Source organism: Chiloscyllium plagiosum, unplaced genomic scaffold (assembly GCF_037043375.1).
Source record: "Chiloscyllium plagiosum isolate Xiang-an unplaced genomic scaffold, Cpla_swu_hap1 HiC_scaffold_4, whole genome shotgun sequence".
In the NCBI taxonomy this organism is placed as follows: Eukaryota; Metazoa; Chordata; class Chondrichthyes; order Orectolobiformes; family Hemiscylliidae; genus Chiloscyllium; species Chiloscyllium plagiosum.
This window is the reverse complement of record NW_028270142.1, coordinates 25,692,618-25,710,009: the sequence shown is the minus strand read 5'-3', so window position 1 is coordinate 25,710,009 and position 17,392 is coordinate 25,692,618. Positions and strand designations below refer to the sequence as shown.

Genomic DNA, 17,392 nt, shown 5'->3' with positions numbered 1-17,392 from the left:
TTTGGACTGTGGGAGGAAACCCATGCAGACACACGGAGAATGTGCAAAATCCACACAGGCAGTCAGCCAAGGCTGGAATCGAGCCCAGTCCCTGCTGTGTGACAGCAATGTTCACCACTGAGCCAACATGTCGTCCCATTAGAAAGGAAAAAAAAATGGTCAATTAGTCCAATGTATGGGGACAGCTGGAGGTTATAGAAATTGATTTTATTCAACATAAGAAGAAAGACACAAGGAACTGCACTGGTTAGTTATCATGGAAGTGTAAGGATATGCTTTACATTCCCATAATATGATGTGCATATATATTTGGGGACATGTATCTCAAACTATTGTCAATCACTACCCAACTCAACAATATATGACAGATTAGTCCTTGAACTTGTTTGCAACAGATTAGGAATAAAATGCACTGTATGTGGTCTCCCAGTAAGTATTATCAGTATGTTTGTCTTCTCTTCAAACAAAATACACATATTATTGCTTCACCAGTCCTTGTGTATGATTAGTAATTTAGGTCTAACAGAATGCCAGAGTGAGAAACCAGCCTTCTCTCTGTAGTGAAAGGAAAGGTAACATGAAAACAGTACAGGTTGTTCTCTTATGGCGCGATGGTTTCGTTCTTGTGCAACCTCGCATTAGAGAAAAACTGCTTTAGAAACAGCACTTAATGTGTTGGTGATGTAATCATGTTACCGCCAACACATGTTTTAAAAGTTCACACTTTATAAAGTGTTTCCAATTCGTTAATCACGTTATAGTGAATTTGTGTTAATGAACAAGGTGTTATAGCAGAATTACCTGTAATGCTATTTAACAAGGATCTCCAATCAACAAAACATTAGTTGGACCTGTCCAAACAGTTCAGAATTAGTATTTGTAATGTTTTTGAAACAAGATGTTAGACGTAACCTCGAATAAAGTCAAAATCCTACAGATTCTGGAAATCTAAGATAAACATAGAGAATGCTGGAAAAACTCAACATTTCTGGAGAGAAAATCAGAATTACTGCTTCAAGTCTAAACTGCATCTTCTTCAGAATTTCAATGTGAGACCAAGATAACTTGGATGGCAACTGCCAGAGAAATACATTCAGTTGTGATTGTGTAAACTCAGAAGTTGTTGTTTAAAATATTACTTAATAATAATGAATGCTGATGGAGCATCATTGTTGCAATCGCACAATCCAAACCAATAAGCATTCCATAATTCTAGCATTTAGCTTTGATCTGCTTTATTTAATTTGAATATCTCCTCTCTCCTTCGCACTCAAAATAGAATAAGAATTAATGATCACCACAAAGATTTCACCAGCAGCAGAGCAGATCCATGCCAAAAGTCCAATCAAGTGGCTTCTTGGAGTGGAGGCAGGGAAGAGGGGCCTTAACCTCCTTGACTGGACTCCAGATGATCCAAGTCTTTGACCTCGCTTGTTCCTCCCACACAATGTGAAGCCTAGGCAGACCTTTATTCACCCTCATTCCCCTCATTATTAAATGGCTGCAAGGAAAACTCTTCAACTGGAACTGAACCACTGCCTCCAAAGTGAAATACAACTCCCTCTTCTTAACGGGATGTGTTTTTGTTTGGTTAGATGCTTGGTTCAGATTTTATTAATGTAAATATATGGATTTCTTTAATGAATTGTGTTCCATTTGCTTTTTGATACAGGTTAACTGGTTTTCAGATGCCTGCTCCTGTGACAAGCACTGGGTCTGTGTTTGCATTGCGTCTTACAAGTGACTTTGCTGTCAGTGCTCATGGATTTAAATTATTCTACCAAGGTAAGATTATTTAACACATGATGCTATCCCTTTCATAATTGCATGAATTAAGTTGCTTACTTTAAGAGAAAATGTATAGTGCTGTTATGGTGGATGTTACTGTGATACATTTTGCTACACTATTTTTCTTATCTTGAAAACCCACGAGTGATGAACACAAATGGATTGAATTATTGTGAATAACTTGCTGGAAAAATATTACTGTGCTTGACTGCACATTGTAATAAAGTTCATGAAGTAATATACACATAGAATCAACTGATGATTGATATCTTAATATGGCTTTAATACAATATTATGCATTTCCTCCAGTTGAGCTTTGGATGCTTCTTGGTAACAATTCCATACGGTAGTCTTGAAATGGGTCAGATCCTGGGCCCTCTGTAATTCTACTGCACATTGAACAGAATACAACATTTTGGAGGAAAGAAGAATTAGTTGTGTCAAGAGATGATTCTTCATAACAGTTCAAATTCCATCTATTTTTCCTTTTAATACTAAAATCACTCCACAGAAGCCGGTATCCAGTCAGCAAATCACCTTTTATTTGTGTCGAGAGTCATTGGAACTGATCCAGCTTCCTCAGAGACGGCTTTCAGTGTGAACAGAGCCTCTGACACTCCTGTTTATATTTGTCAGGCAGGGCTCCATGATTGTACCAGATTAACAGTCCCAATCAGGGAACTCATATTCTATGAGGTCTGCCTGGCTGACCTCATTACAATCATTGCATACGTTTCATAAAAATAAATTAAGACTGCTGGCTTCAGTGGAAGTGAAAGAAACATGGAATTGATCAAGGATTGTTTGTTTCTTTGTGGACATTCTTCTCACGTCATTGTCCACTGAGCAGATTGACCTCAATCTGATTTGCTAAAACAATATTTAAACAGGTGTCAACAGACTAGTCCTGTCAAGTAGACAATACAGTTAGGAAAACTTTGTGACAAGACTGGACCTTTCTGTCACTTTTTTTTTGCCAATGGAGTAACTTTACAGACTTGTCAGGAGCAGAGAAGTTATTCTGTGTATGACAGATATGGTTGAAAAACGTGGTTGTGTTCAGAGAACAAATTTAGATACATAAATTATTTCAAAATAAATAATGACTTCTTCAGAAGCCTTTCAGAAAGCAGTGTCCAACTATTCAGCTTTCCATTTTTTTATTGTAGCTACTAACTCAGGGATTTCCATATTTGGTAGATGAGTGCATCTTTTCTTGCAATACCTTTATATTCAAAGTTAGCCCAATCTATGTTCATAAAACATGAAGCAACAACTTGTCATTAAACATTTGGTTCACTGTTTTAACCCACCAGTTACTGATTACACTGAACCTATTTATTTAGTTACTTGTTCTTTAAGTTGGGTTTAAGTTGATAAGATAATAAATACCTGGGTTGTTTTTTTTGATGCAGAACAGTAACATGCGACAAAAAAAGCTCAGACAATAATACATTAATAACCAATTATTGGGTGAATTATTTTGCAATTTTCTTATTAACGTCATTGTATTCAGAACAAGAGCAAAATAGTGTGAAATCCAACCATGGCATAAAAACACTACTTGGAAAGGGAAAAGCATGAAGTTTGGCTTGCAATCTCTGCATCTGTAACCTGTAGCAGATTAAAGGTAACACAAATAAATAGGTATTTGTCATTCTAGTTGTCTGAGTTAAACAATTGACTGCAAAAAGTCAGAAGTTTGATAGAATGGCTAAAATAGGGCACAAAATGAATGTTATTCATTTATTCTAAACTGCTTGCACATTGAAATAGACAGGGTTATTTTGCAACAATCAGATCCTAGCATAGAATTTTGCAAATAATGTGCTCAAGTGAGCACTACAATGTCTTTTCCTCTTTACCGCTCCCCTGTGCCTGTCACTCAGTTAGATATACAACTGGGAGAACAACCAGTTTTGAAATCTCAATGATTTGAAAAACATGAATAAATTCACAAGTAAAATACTGTAAGTGAGCAACCACTCGAAAAGATGGGCAATGAATGCTGGTTTTGCCAACATCATCCATATTTCATTGCAAATAGTAAAAATAAAGTCCGCAGTTTGAAAATAAGGCCGTCATTGAATCTCAAAGACACCATTCACCTGAGTGTAGCTAGTTGCTGGGATTCAAAAGTTAGTAATTTTACCTGAAGTATCAAAAACTAGGAGATATTCATGTCATTTTACTTCAAACACATACTAACCGCTATTAGTTGGATTGCTGGACCACCCTAACAGAGATTCAGAATGATAGGCTTCTTTCTATTTTTTGCTATGATGTCAGCAAAGCACTCAGTCAATGAGGCATATACAGAACACATGACTTGTTTGAAATTGCTGTAGGCACTAATACTAATTTATCTAGCTATGATAGATACATTTTTTTGACAGGACTCAAAAAGATATTTAATATACATTAAATGGAATGTATGCACCTTCCAAATAATTTTCTGTTTTATAAAATTGTGTTTGTTGGATTGGTAAGTACATTTATGTCTGAAATAATCTGAATTGGGCGCTTTACAATTATGAAACATTTCCAACTTTTGGTTTACGGTTCTGGATTTGATACTTGTGTTAATCTGCTTTTGCTGTAAAATAAATCACAATAATAATTCATTAGGTTTCTAACTTTTGGAAAAACAGTAGGATATGCTACACAAAAAAGTTAAAACGATTTTATGGTTTTGGTGCTTGGCTCGGTGATAATGAATATAACTGCATTTGAAACTAAATAATATCAGTAAAGCTGTATTTGATTGTGGCATTGTAGCACTCTTTCAGGTCATAGTAATTAACATAATTGTATAGCATATTTAGCTCAAGTAGTGTGATATCTGTCATTTATGCCATAGCTTGAAATGTTATTTGATTTGATTTGTTATTGTCATATGTTCTACGTTACAGTGAAAAGTGTTGTTTTGCATGCTCTTCAGGCAGATTGTACCATATGAAGTGCAGTTTGATGTGACTTTGACATGTTTGTCACACTGCTTTGTTCTATAATGAGTGTGTGATGTTTGATGGGTGCACTCATGTTGTGCATTTGATTCTTTACTGCATATAGAATTCTTACTGTCATTGAAACTGTTTTGGAGAAGTGAAAAACAGATGTCATGTACTTCTTCAGACAAGAAACAAACTCAAAGACGGTTATGCAATTACCATTATCAAATGTGAGGTATTAATACTAGTCATACCTCCTTGCTTCTATTTCTCTGAATGGTTATTGCCCATTCCTTCTCAACCCTTCAAAATTAATATAGATTGTTGTATCACAATTATCCAATCACTATTTTTGCCTCCTTCCCAAGTGCATTGCTTTCATCTGATTCAAATGCTCCAACAGAATGTAAAAACATAAGAACTTGGGCAATTCCTTTGCGCTAGCTCCTGAGTCTTCATTAATTTTCATTTTGACTGTTATAATGCTTTGAACGCTCGTGATGTTATGGAAAAATCAATATTAGATCATTCATTCTTCTTCATAAACTGCACCATCTTTTCTGGTGCATAATCCAGGTGAGATTTCATTGTGTAGGAAGTTAATGGATATTGTGTGTAATTTTCCTCTCCCTGAAATGGTGAGAGAGGTGGAAACAGGGAAAATAAGAATGTAAGCTGGCCATTGTAAGATAGTTGCCACCTTCTCACCACATCGACAGCTAAGTTCTAAGTGAAAATGTCAATTGGGCATAAAGCTCTTGAGTGGCCAATTAATGATCGCTCAAGGTCCTCATTTGCTATCTCCATGAATACCTACCTTGCTGGTGGGTGAAAAAGATGGCTAGTTTGCTGACTGGTGGTTGGGTGTCCTCTGGCTTTCCCAATCTTAAGGGGAATTGGTGAGGTGGGAGGGGGTGTGGAAAGAGGCTTTGCAGTGAGGGGTGACCTCTGAAACCCAACCACCATCCACAACAAGAATAAAAATGTTGCAATCTGACCAAAGACAAGACCTTGACTAGCAGTCTATAGGAACAGAAGCTGCAGGTCTTTGATGGGTTAGCTAACGGGCTGAGAAACTCACTTATGCTTGCCTGCCAGTTCTGGATGAGCTGATTAGTGCACAATTGGGTGAATTATCTTGTCAGAAACGCTCACCCAAATTTTGATTGAAAAAAAGGGAAGATCAAGCCCTTCAAGTGTGAAAAGTTCACAATTAAAGCAAGGGTTAAGATAATGTTGCAGACTTTAAATGCATTTTTCACACATGAATTGTCGATTACTGAAAATTTCCAGTTATTTTGCATGATCATTTATTGTATTGAAATGTTTTTAAAATGAATCTTATGATGCTTTTACTGTACATTGTTCTAAGGGCAATATTTGGCATGCTGCTTCACAATGAAATGTAATCTTCTTTCTTTAGAGCCAACCAAATTTAGCCTCTCTACACCTCTAGAAGATGTACAGTTATCTTTGCATTCACTGTCAATGTCACTTGTAGGTGCCACTAGGAAGATCTATGCATAAACTAGAAAATTATCAGAGGGACTTTTAAATGTTCTTTTTTACTTTTGGTACTAATTAGGTGTTAAGACATTTACTCTTTATAGTACACACACATTGAATAAGTTTTCTTACATAACTGTTAGCTTACGCTAAGTTTTAATACTTTGTGTATTTCAGGAGGTCACAGTGGTAAATTTTAAAAATGGCAAGTAAAACTATTTCCATCAATTATTTAAATTCCAATTAAAATATGTGGTAGAGAATCACAGTTTACACAGATTGCAACACCTATTATGGCTACTTTACCAGCTGCTATATCAAAGCTGACTATCAGAATATTTCGCATTCGTACATGGTTATTTAGAAAGTATTCTTTGCTGAATGCTTTCTGAAATATATTTTTATAAATTTTGTCAACAGGGAATTTTGCTAGATCCAGTCGTGTCCTATTCTTAGTGTTTAACATAATAGAATATCCCTGATTTATAATGGCTGAGATCTTTCAGTCCCTTGAGTCTGTTCTGCAAATAATTTAGATGCTAGTTGAACGATATTTTAATTCCCAGTGTCCTTTTTTTCTTAGTCGTTTATATTCTAAACAAACAGAAAAAAAATCTACCAATCCTAGGTTCAAAATTTTAACTTCATTTAACAGAATTATACAAGAAACAGATACAGATTTTCAGTTAGGTAACAAAATGCCTCCTGACAATACCCCTATCAGTTAATCTTTAGGTTATTTCTTTTGCAATATGCATTCTTGTTCCAGACTCCCTTTTATGAGGAAATAATTCCTCTCATATCTATTTGCCTTTCCATTCTGTAACTATCTTATATTCTTCTATCATATTGCCACAGATCCCTTACTAAATAGGGATCACATCAGAATGCATGAGCCTCTGGAACTTGCTGAATCTTTGTGGATGGTGTTCTTTGAAATTAGTCATGATCTCTTCTCTGTTGATCTCAAATCCAGGTCACAAGGTGTTGGTTCTACTTTTCTGTGTTTGTTTCCTCACTGATTTTAGAGTATGGAAACCACATCTTCCTAAAAATGATTATTTGAAGTTACAGTAAGAATTCACTTTGAAAATAGAAAAGCCTCTCTGTCCATTCAACAGCATTAATTGTGTGTGCTCAATTAGCTTAGAAGAAAATCAAGAATTAGTTTCTGCTTAACGTTTTCCAGTCCACCAAATGTATTAAGAAAAAGAAAATAAAGTGGCAAAGGATTTTACTACTTCTCCAGTTGTTTTTGTTTCTATGCAGGATAAATTAATTTATTGACGTGCTTTCTTATTGACAAGAAGATCTCTCTGAAAGTTTGATACTTGGCAGAAAATCTGGAAATCTTTAAAAAATGCAAGTAATATGCTTGTATATAAAAGCAAAGAGAGGCCATCACTGAGTTGCACTGCCAGTGGCTGTAAAGATCAGAACTGCCCTGAACAGTTCAAACTTTCACTTGGGGTATCTCTAATATGAACCAATTACTTTTCATTCAATCGCAAACCAATGACAACTATTCAACTCCGAGAGAATGAAAAGATTACAGGAGAATCATAGATTCTTGGTATATGATCATTCATACTCTTTTCATCAAGTTGCCATAAATGACAACAGAAAGTTAAAAATCACACAACACCAGGCTAAAGTCCAGCAGGCTTATTTGGAAGCACTAGCTTTCGGAACGCTGCTCCTTCATCAAGAGAAGCATCTATAGTATGGGCATGTCTATGTTGTTTAGAAGATATAATTGGTCTTACTAATCATGACTATTAAACTATCTGATGAAGGAGCCACACTTTGAAAGCTACTGTTTCCAAATAAACCTGTTGGACTATAACCTGGTGTTGTGTGAATTTTAACTTTGTACACCCGAGCCCAACACCGGCTCCTCCAAATCATTACAATCGAAAAAGATTTTACAAAGCTCAATATCTAGCTTGCTTGCTTGCAAACATCATGCAAGTGATTGCTTACTATCTTCAACAATGCATCAATTTTACGGCAATTTCACATTCTAGCAATGTCTCATTTTAGAAATCAAGTCTTTGTTTAGTTCCAGGTGGATTAAGTCTGTCCTGAACATGAAATAACTTGTAGTGGCTGCTTGCCAAAGAAAGGATTCGATTAGATTAGATCTAGATTAGATTCCCTACAGTGTGGAAACAGGCCCTTCGGCCCAACCAGTCCACACCGACACTCTGAAGACCATTTCCCTCTGACTAATGCACTTAATACTATGGACAATTTAGCATGGCCAATTCACCTGACCTGCACATCTTTGGATTGTGGGAGGAAACCGGAGCACCCGGAGGAAACCCACGCAGACATGGGAGAATGTGCAAACTCTACACAGACAGTCGTCCAAGGCTGGAATTGAACCTGGGATCCTGGTGCTGTGAGACAGCAGTGCTAACCACTGAGCCACCATGCCGCCCAATTAGCACAATTGTTTCACAGCCATCGGAGTTATGTGAGGTTACACCTTTGCAGTGTTGAATGAGTGTCTGGACTGTCCAAGTGAAGTTCTAATGACTGTGGTTATGTACCACAAGCAGTACAGTTTTGTTGTACAAAGGGACATAATCATGCTGGTCCTGAAAGAAAAGGAACTAAAGGCTGGTAAGGGGATCAGCACGTTCAATAGATGCAGTTTGAAGAGGAAGTGGAGGAGATACTAATGATCAAAGACATCCACCTATGTATCCCAACTCCTGTCACTCAAATGCACATAGGCAATATGTTGACTATCTGACTTTGTATGTCTCTGGTTTGTGCTCTCATATTGTTTTATGAGAGATTGGAGGCTGTAATGCTGCAACAAGATGCACTGTGGTTCATATATTCATGTTCCTGAAGCAGTCAACTGCAATCTGATGGGCCTGCTAATATTTACACACAGAATTATTCTTTCAAGAGAAGCATTTATAGTATGGGCATGTCTATGTTGTTTAGAAGATATAATTGGTCTTACTAATCATGACTATTAAACTATCATCAATTGTAAAATATCACCTGATTCACTAGTATCCTTTGAGGAGGAAATTCTGCCATCCTTATCTGATCTGCTCCACATCTGACTTAAGCTCCACATCAAGGTTGTTGACTCTTGACTGACTTCTAAAATGGCCTAGCAAGCCTCATAGTTCAAGGTTAAGTGGGGATGGGCAACAAAATGCTGGCCTTACCAATGGCACCTGCATTCCAAGGAAGAATAAAGGAAACAAAAGCCTATCTGACATTAATTTGAACATGCAAAACGTGAGTTTGAGCCTTTGCTGCAGAACTTAAATATCTGGTGTCAGCTGATGCACCATAGCCAGGTGTCGCAGTTTGATGAAGTTAAAAATAACACAATATAGATGAACCTCGATTATCCAGCATTCAATTATACAAATTTTGGATTATCCGGACAAGATCGTAAGATCCTGACGCGTGGCTAAACGGTGTTTTCCGGCATTCGATTATTCGATTACCTGAACAAAATACTCCCCTCCCATGTCATTCAGATAATCGAGGTTTCTCAGTAGCAGGTTATAGTCCAACAGGTTGTATTTTCAAATAAACCTGTTGGACTATAACCTGGTGTTGTGTGATTTTTAAATTAGTCCACCTCAGTCCAACACGAGCACCTCCACATCATAGTTTGGTGGAATTGGTCAGCACTTTGAAGTCAGAAGGAATGGGCTTCAAGTACTGTAAAAAGCCTTGTGCTGAATTGGTGCTGAATTCCTGTGTACTGCTTAACATTGTATTCATATTTTTTGGAAGGGTTCTCAATGCATGAAATGCTTCATTGTACATGATCACCATATTCTTCTGTGGCTCATCACATCAAAGTCCTCATTGGAATGTTGTACAGCAGAATGGCAAGTGCGTACCTAAATTGGCTTTTCCATGACTGCATGTTACTTGTGGAGAGTGTCTCATGAAATGTAGATCTTACCCAATACTAAAGTCAAAATAATGTGCAGTGTCAGTATCTGATTTAATGATGTGGGTGTGAAATCATCTTGATCATTACTGACCTTTTGCTGTTTCTCCTCTGACTGGCCAAGTTGAACTCTTTGAGTGCCTGAAAGGCAGGGAGTAAACTGATAAGACTCTGGTGTTAGGAGAGGGCACAAGATCAGAGCTGCATGTTTAGTCCATATGGAGTTTGTAACAGATTGAAGAATGAGGTCCAAGTGGTCAAAAGAGGGTGAGATCTGGGCATACCAGCATCTTTATCAGTTTCAGCTCCTCTGCTGACAAGAACCTGACAATGGTTTCTCCATACCGATTGGCAGCAGCTTCTCGGTGGTGAGGGTATGTCAGCACAACTCTCACCTTCTTATGATATCTACCCAGCTCCTGTTGTTTTCCAACTTCATTTCCTATCCTTCCCCATTTCTCAAAACAACTTTACCCTTGTGGCTTTCTTTCTTAAGGCATGGAGATCTTCTTTTTCTCTTCTAGTTAACTCTGCTGTCTCGAGTTACATGCTACTCCTTGGGCAAGAGGTAGAGAAGAGTATTAACAAGTATGCTGTGTATTGAGATGATGTAACCGTCATAGTTTGCTAGCAAACACTGTCCATAAGATGAGAGTTGTGGATGTGAATCTTGCAACAGTGAGGATATGGTGAAGTCTCTCAATGTTAGGTCTGAGGCTTGATTAACAGAGATTGCTCATAGGTGAGCACTAGGATCTTGTGACTAGAAGAGAATCTGAGACTAGTGTTGCAATTGGCAATGATATTTTATTTGGAATTGCATTCACAGAAGTTGATGACTGCGAGATCATTGAATTTCTTACTGCACGATAGCAAGGTCCTTGGGGCTAGACTCTTGACAATGATCACCATTGCTCTTTGCTGTCAACATCTTTTCAATGTGTGTCTACAGGGTCCCTTGCCTCTCCTGCTGCTCCGATGGATAAAGGATTGCCTCTCCTCTCCACCTCCTCCACAAATAACTCCAGTGAATATTTCCCAGGTCAAAACCATTTCTTTTGTGTGCCTGTCAGCATCTGCTCGAATGTTTAAGTAGGGATGGTTATTGTCAGCTAGCTTTATGAAGTATTACAATGTTATCATTTTGAATCCGTTGATGATGCATGTAACAAATGGATAACATAGTTAGAACTTGATGCACAGAGCATTTGTTCTATATAGCAGATAACAAGAAAATTGCTGCAGTGCTTTCATTTCAATTAGGAGAAAGTGAGGACTGCAGATGATGGAGATCAGAGCTGAAAATGTGTTGCTGGAAAAGCGCAGCAGATCAGGCAGCATCCAAGGAACAGGAGAATCGACGTTTCGGGCATAAGCCCTTCTTCAGGAATGAGGAAAATGTGTCCAGCAGGCTAAGATAAAAGGTAGGGAGGAGGGACTTGGAGGAGGGGCGTTGGAAAAACTATAGGTGGAAGGAGGTCAAGGTGAGGGTGATAGGCCGGAGTGGGGTGGGGGCGGAGAGGTCAGGAAGAAGATTGCAGGTTAGGAAGGCGGTGCTGAGTTTGAGGGATTTGACTGAGACAAGGTGGGGGGAGGGGAAATGAGGAAACTGGAGAAATCTGAGTTCATCCCTTGTGGTTGGAGGGTTCCTAGGCGGAAGATGAGGCGCTCTTCCTCCAATACGACGGTTGGAGGAAGAGCGCCTCATCTTCCGCCTAGGAACCCTCTAACCACAAGGGATGAACTCAGATTTCTCCAGTTTCCTCATTTCCCCTCCCCCCACCTTGTCTCAGTCAAATCCCTCGAACTCAGCACCGCCTTCCTAACCTGCAATCTTCTTCCTGACCTCTCCGCCCCCATCCCACTCCGGCCTATCACCCTCACCTTGACCTACCTCCACCTATCGCATTTCCAACGCCCCTCCCCCAAGTCGCTCCTCCCTACCTTTTATCTTAGCCTGCTGGACACACTTTCCTCATTCCTGAAGAAGGGCTTATGCCCGAAATGTCGATTTTCCTGTTCCTTGGATGCTGCCTGACCTGCTGCGCTTTTCCAGCAACACATTTTCAGCTTTCATTTCAATTACCAAACTCTGATTAACCTTCCCTCGTGTTCTCCATGTACATTTTCTGAGAGTAGTAGTTTATTTCTCGAGGTGTAACTATGTGGACCATTATGGGATGCATGGTATATATACCATGGAATGATTATCTTAAGCTACAAGAGAGGAATCTAGAGTGAATGAGAACGTGCTGGAGATTATCTGAGGTATAAAGGTAGCATGCCACCTCCTGAGAACTGTAGTGCTTTCACGTAGCGAGGAGAATGTATATAAAATGTAGCAGTCTTAAAAGGTGTGCCAGACTATCACAACCTTAGTAAATTTTATAGTACCTTTAAATTTCTTCTTCCTATGGTGAGGACAGTGCAGGAGAGAGAGAGAGAGAGAGAGAGAAAACCTGCAGAGTTACCGCCTTTGCTGTTTGAATTCATGTATCATTGGACATCGGAGTGCATCTGGGAAAATTAACAAACAGTGAAATTCACAACTAATCTTGGAGGAACTGTTGGGCGAAGTTCACAGCACAGAATCAGATAAGTTAATTGTTGTTTTAAGTCTGTCCAATAGAAAGGCTGCAGTAGTGGGTACAGTGGATTCTTTCTTGATTATATGTTTTTGGAGATAGGTCTCTTGATTAAACTTAAAATATAAGCCATAGCTATTAATTTAACCTGGGGCAGTGTTTATAGAGGAATAAGACAGTGTTATTTCCTGGGTCTGTAGATTGTGAAGGAGCAAAAATGGCCTTTGCAGTGATATGTACTTCTTGTCAGATGTGGGAGTTTAAAGAGAGTTTAAAGGTTACTGTGGATTATATCTGCCATAAAGGCTGTTGGATGCAAATCTTATCAGATTGAGTGGATCGGTTGGAGAGACAAATAGAAGCAATGAGGAATTTGCAACAGCTACAGTATGTGATGGATGGCAGTTATAGAAAGGTGGGAAAGTCTCAGATACAGTCACATAGATGGGTTAACTCCAGGAAGGGTGAGAGAGGTCGGCACCTAGGGCAGGAGTCTTTTGTGGATATACCCATTTCAAACAGTTATGCTGTTTTAGAAAATGTAGGGGGTGATGGATTCTCAGGGGAACGTGGCACGAACAGCCAAGTTTCTGGTATTGAGACTGGCTCTAATACAATGAGGGGTACGTAAGCTTCCAAGAGATCAATTGTGTTTGGGGATTCTGTCGTCTGAGGTACAGACAGACGTTTCTGTGGCCAGCAGAGAAAAAGCAGAATGGTGTGTTGCTTCCCTGGTGCCAGGATCAAGGATGTCTCAGAGAGGGTGCAGAATATTCTCAAAGGGAAGAGGGGCCAGCAGGACATCATTGTCCACATTGGAACCAATGACATTGGAAGGGAAAAGGTTGAGACTCTGAAGGGAGATTACAGAGAGTTAGGTAGAATTTTAAAAAGGAGGTCCTCAAGGGTAGTAATATCTGGATTACTCCCAGTGCTACGAGCTAATGAGGGCAGGAATAGGAGGATAGAGCAGATGAATGCATGGCTGAGGAGCTGGTGTATGGGAGAAGGATTCACATTTTTGGATCATTGGAATCTCTTTTGGGATAGAAGTGACCTGTACAAGAAGGACGAATTGCACCTAAATTGGAAGGGGACTAATATACTGGCAGGAAAATTTGCTAGAACTGCTTGGGAGGATTTAAACTAGTAAGGTGGGGGGGTGGGACCCAGGGAGATAGTGAGGAAAGAGATCGATCTGAGATGGGTACAGCTGAGAACAGAAGTGAGTCAAACAGTCAGGCCAGGCAGGGACAAGGTAGGACTAATAAATTAAACTGCATTTATTTCAATGCAAGGGGCCTAACAGGGAACGCAGATGAACTCAGGGCATGGTTAGGAACATAGGACTGGGATATCATAGCAATTATGAAAACATGGCTCAGGGATGGGCAGGGCTGGCAGCTGAATGTTCCAGGATACAAATGCTACAGGAAGGATAGAAAGGGAGGCAAAAGAGGAGGGGGAGTGACATTTTTGATAAGGGATAGGATTACAGCTGTGCTGAGGGAGGATATTCCCGGAAATACATCCAGGGAAGTTATTTGGATGGAACTGAGAAATAAGAAAGGGATGATCACATTATTGGGATTGTATTATAGAACCACCAATAGTCAGAGGGAAATTGAGAAACAAACTTGTAAGGAGATCTCAGCTATCTGTAAGAATAATGGGGTGGTTATGGTAGGGGATTTTAACTTTCCAAACATAGACTGGGACTGCTATAGTGTTAAAGGTTTAGATGGAGAGGAATTTCTTAAGTATGTACAAGACAATTTTCTGATTCAGCATGTGGATGTAGAGAAGGTGCAAAACCTGACCTACTCTTGGGAAATGAGGCAGGGCAGGTGACTGAGGTGTCATTGGGGGAGCACTTTGGGGTCAGTGACCATAATTCTATTTGTTTTAAAATAGTGATGGAAAAGGATAGACCAGATCCAAAAGTTGAAGTTCTAAATTGGAGAAAGGCCAATTTTGATGGTATTAGGCAAGAACTTTCAAAAGCTGATTGGGGGCAGATGTTCACAGGTAAAGGGACAGCTGGAAAATGGGAAGCCTTCAGAAATGAGATAACAAGAATCCAGAGAAAGTATATTCCTGTCAGGGTGAAAGGGAAGGCTGATAATTATAGGGAATGCTGGATGACTAAAGAAATTGAGGGTTTGGTTAACAAAAAGAAGGAAGCATATGTCAGGTATAGACAGGATAGATCGAGTGAATCCTTAGAAGAGTATAAAGAAAGTAGGAGTATACTTAAGAGGGAAATCAGGAGAGCAAAACGGGGACATGAGATAGCTTTGGCAAATAGAATTAAGGAGAATCCAAAGGGTTTTTACAAATATATTAAGGACAAAAGGGTTACTAGGGAGAGAATAGGGCCCCTCAAAGATCAGCAAGGCGGCTTTTGTGTGGAACCACAGAAAATGGGGGAGATACTAAATGAATATTTTGCATCAGTATTTACTATGGAAAAGGATATGGAAGATATAGACTGCAGGGAAATAGATGGTGACATCTTGCAAAATGTCCATATTACAGAGGAGGAAGTGCTGGATGTCTTGAAATTGTTAAAGGTGGATAATTCCCCAGGACATGGTCAGGTGTACCCGAGAACTCTGTGGGAAGCTAGAGAAGTGATTGCTGGGCCTCTTGCTGAGATATTTGTATCATTGATTGTCACAGGTAAGGTGCCGGAAGACTGGGGGTTGGCAAACGGTGGTGCCACTGTTTAAGAATGGTGGTGAGAACAAGCCAGGGAACTATTGACCAGTGAGATTGACCTCAGTGGTGGGCAAGTTGTTGAAGGGAATCCTGAGGGACAGGATGTAGGTGCATTTGGAAAGGCAAGGACTGATTCGGGATAGTCAACATGGCTTTGTGCATGGGAAATCAAGTCTCATAAACTTGATTGAGTTTTTTGAAGAAGTAACAAAAAAGATTGATGAGGGCAGAGCAGTAGATGTGATCTATATGGACTTCGGTAAGGCATTCAACAAGGTTCCCCATGGGAGACTGATTAGCAAGGTTAGATCTCATGGAATACAGGGAGAACTAGCCTTTTGGATACAGAACTGGCTCAAAGTTAGAAGACAGAGGGTGGTGGTGGAGGTTGTTTTTCAGACTGGAGGCCTGTGACCAGTGGAGTGCCACAGGGATCGGTGGTGGGCCCTCTACTTTTTGTCATTTACATAAATGATTTGGATGTGAACATAAGAGGTACAGTTAGTAAGTTTGCAGATGACACCAAAATTGGAGGTGTAGTGGACAGCGAAGACGGTTACCTCAGATTACAACAGGATCTGGGCCAGATGGGCCAATGGGCTGAGAAGTGGCAGATGGACCTTAATTCAGATAAATGCGAGGTGCTGCATTTTGGGAAAGTAAATCTTAGCAGGACTTATACACTTAATGGTAAGGTCCCAGGGAGTGTTGCTGAACAAAGAGACCTTGGAGTGCAGGTTCATAGAAAATGGAGTCCTTGAAAGTGGAGTTGCAGGTAGATAGGATTGTGAAGAAGGTGTTTGGTATGCTTTCCTTTATTGGTCAGAGTATTGAGTACAGGAGTTGGGAGGTCATGTTGCAGCTATACAGGACATTGGTTAGACCACTGTTAGAATATTGCATGCAATTCTGGTCTCCTTCCTATCGGAAAGATGTTGTGAAACTTGAAAGGGTTCAGAAAAGATTTACAAGGATGTTGCCAGGGTTGAAGGATCTGAGCTACAGGGAGGGGCTGAACAGGCTGGGGCTGTTTTCCCTGGAGCGTCGGAGGCTGAGGGGTGACCTTACAGAGGTTTACAAAATTATGAGGGGCATGGATAGGATAAATAGGCAAAATCTTTTCCCTGGGTTTGGGGAGTCCAGAACTAGAGGGCATAGGTTTAGGGTGAGAGGGGAAAGATATAAAAGAGACCTAAGGGGCAACGTTTTCACGCAGAGGGTGGGACATGTATGGAATGAGCTGCCAGAGGCTGGTACAATTGCAACATTTAAGAGGCTTTTGGATGGGTATATGAATAGTAAGGGTTTGGAGGGATATGGGCCGGGTGCTGTCAGGTGGGACTAGATTGGGTTGGGATATCTGGTCGGCATGGACGGGTTGGACCAAAGGGTCTGTTTCCGTGCTGTACATCTCTAAGAATCTATGACTCCATGGGATGTGAGCAACAATGTCAAGCAGCATTTACTGCACTTTCTTAATTACCTCTGAGGGAGTGGTGATGAGTGACCTTCAAGACTTGCTGAAGTCCTTTTGGGTGGTGGGGAGGGGGTTGGGGTGGCAGAACGATTTAGACACATTGTAATGTGCTGTTAGGAAGGAACCGCCAGGCTTTTTGACTTATCCACAATGTAGGAATAGCAATATACTTCCAAGTTCGGGGTGGTGTGTAGCATGGAGGGAGTTCGGCAGATGATGGCCTGTCCTTCTGAGAAGTAAGGGCACTGTCAAATGATGCTTGACAAGTTGCGATAGTCCAGCTTGTAAATATCATATATACTGCAGTTGCTGTTCAAAAGTAGTGAGGGGAAGTGAATGCTTCTGCTGATAGATGAGGTGCCAATCAAGAAGTTTTTACTTAGATGATGTCATGCTTCCTGAGTATTATTGGAATACACACATC

The 17,392-nt window shown here is 39.9% G+C and overlaps 1 protein-coding gene across 3 annotated transcripts in view; it reads left to right on the top strand.

Moving 5' to 3' along the window:
• csmd3b (CUB and Sushi multiple domains 3b) overlaps positions 1 to 17,392 on the top strand; it is a 1,935,846-nt gene that overhangs the window by 362,452 nt on the left and 1,556,002 nt on the right. For all 3 annotated transcript variants that reach the window (XM_087986040.1, XM_087986041.1, XM_087986039.1), the window contains exon 3: positions 1,673 to 1,785. In XM_087986040.1, coding sequence (XP_087842166.1) covers positions 1,673 to 1,785 — 113 coding nt within the window. The remainder of the gene's footprint in view (positions 1 to 1,672; positions 1,786 to 17,392) is intronic.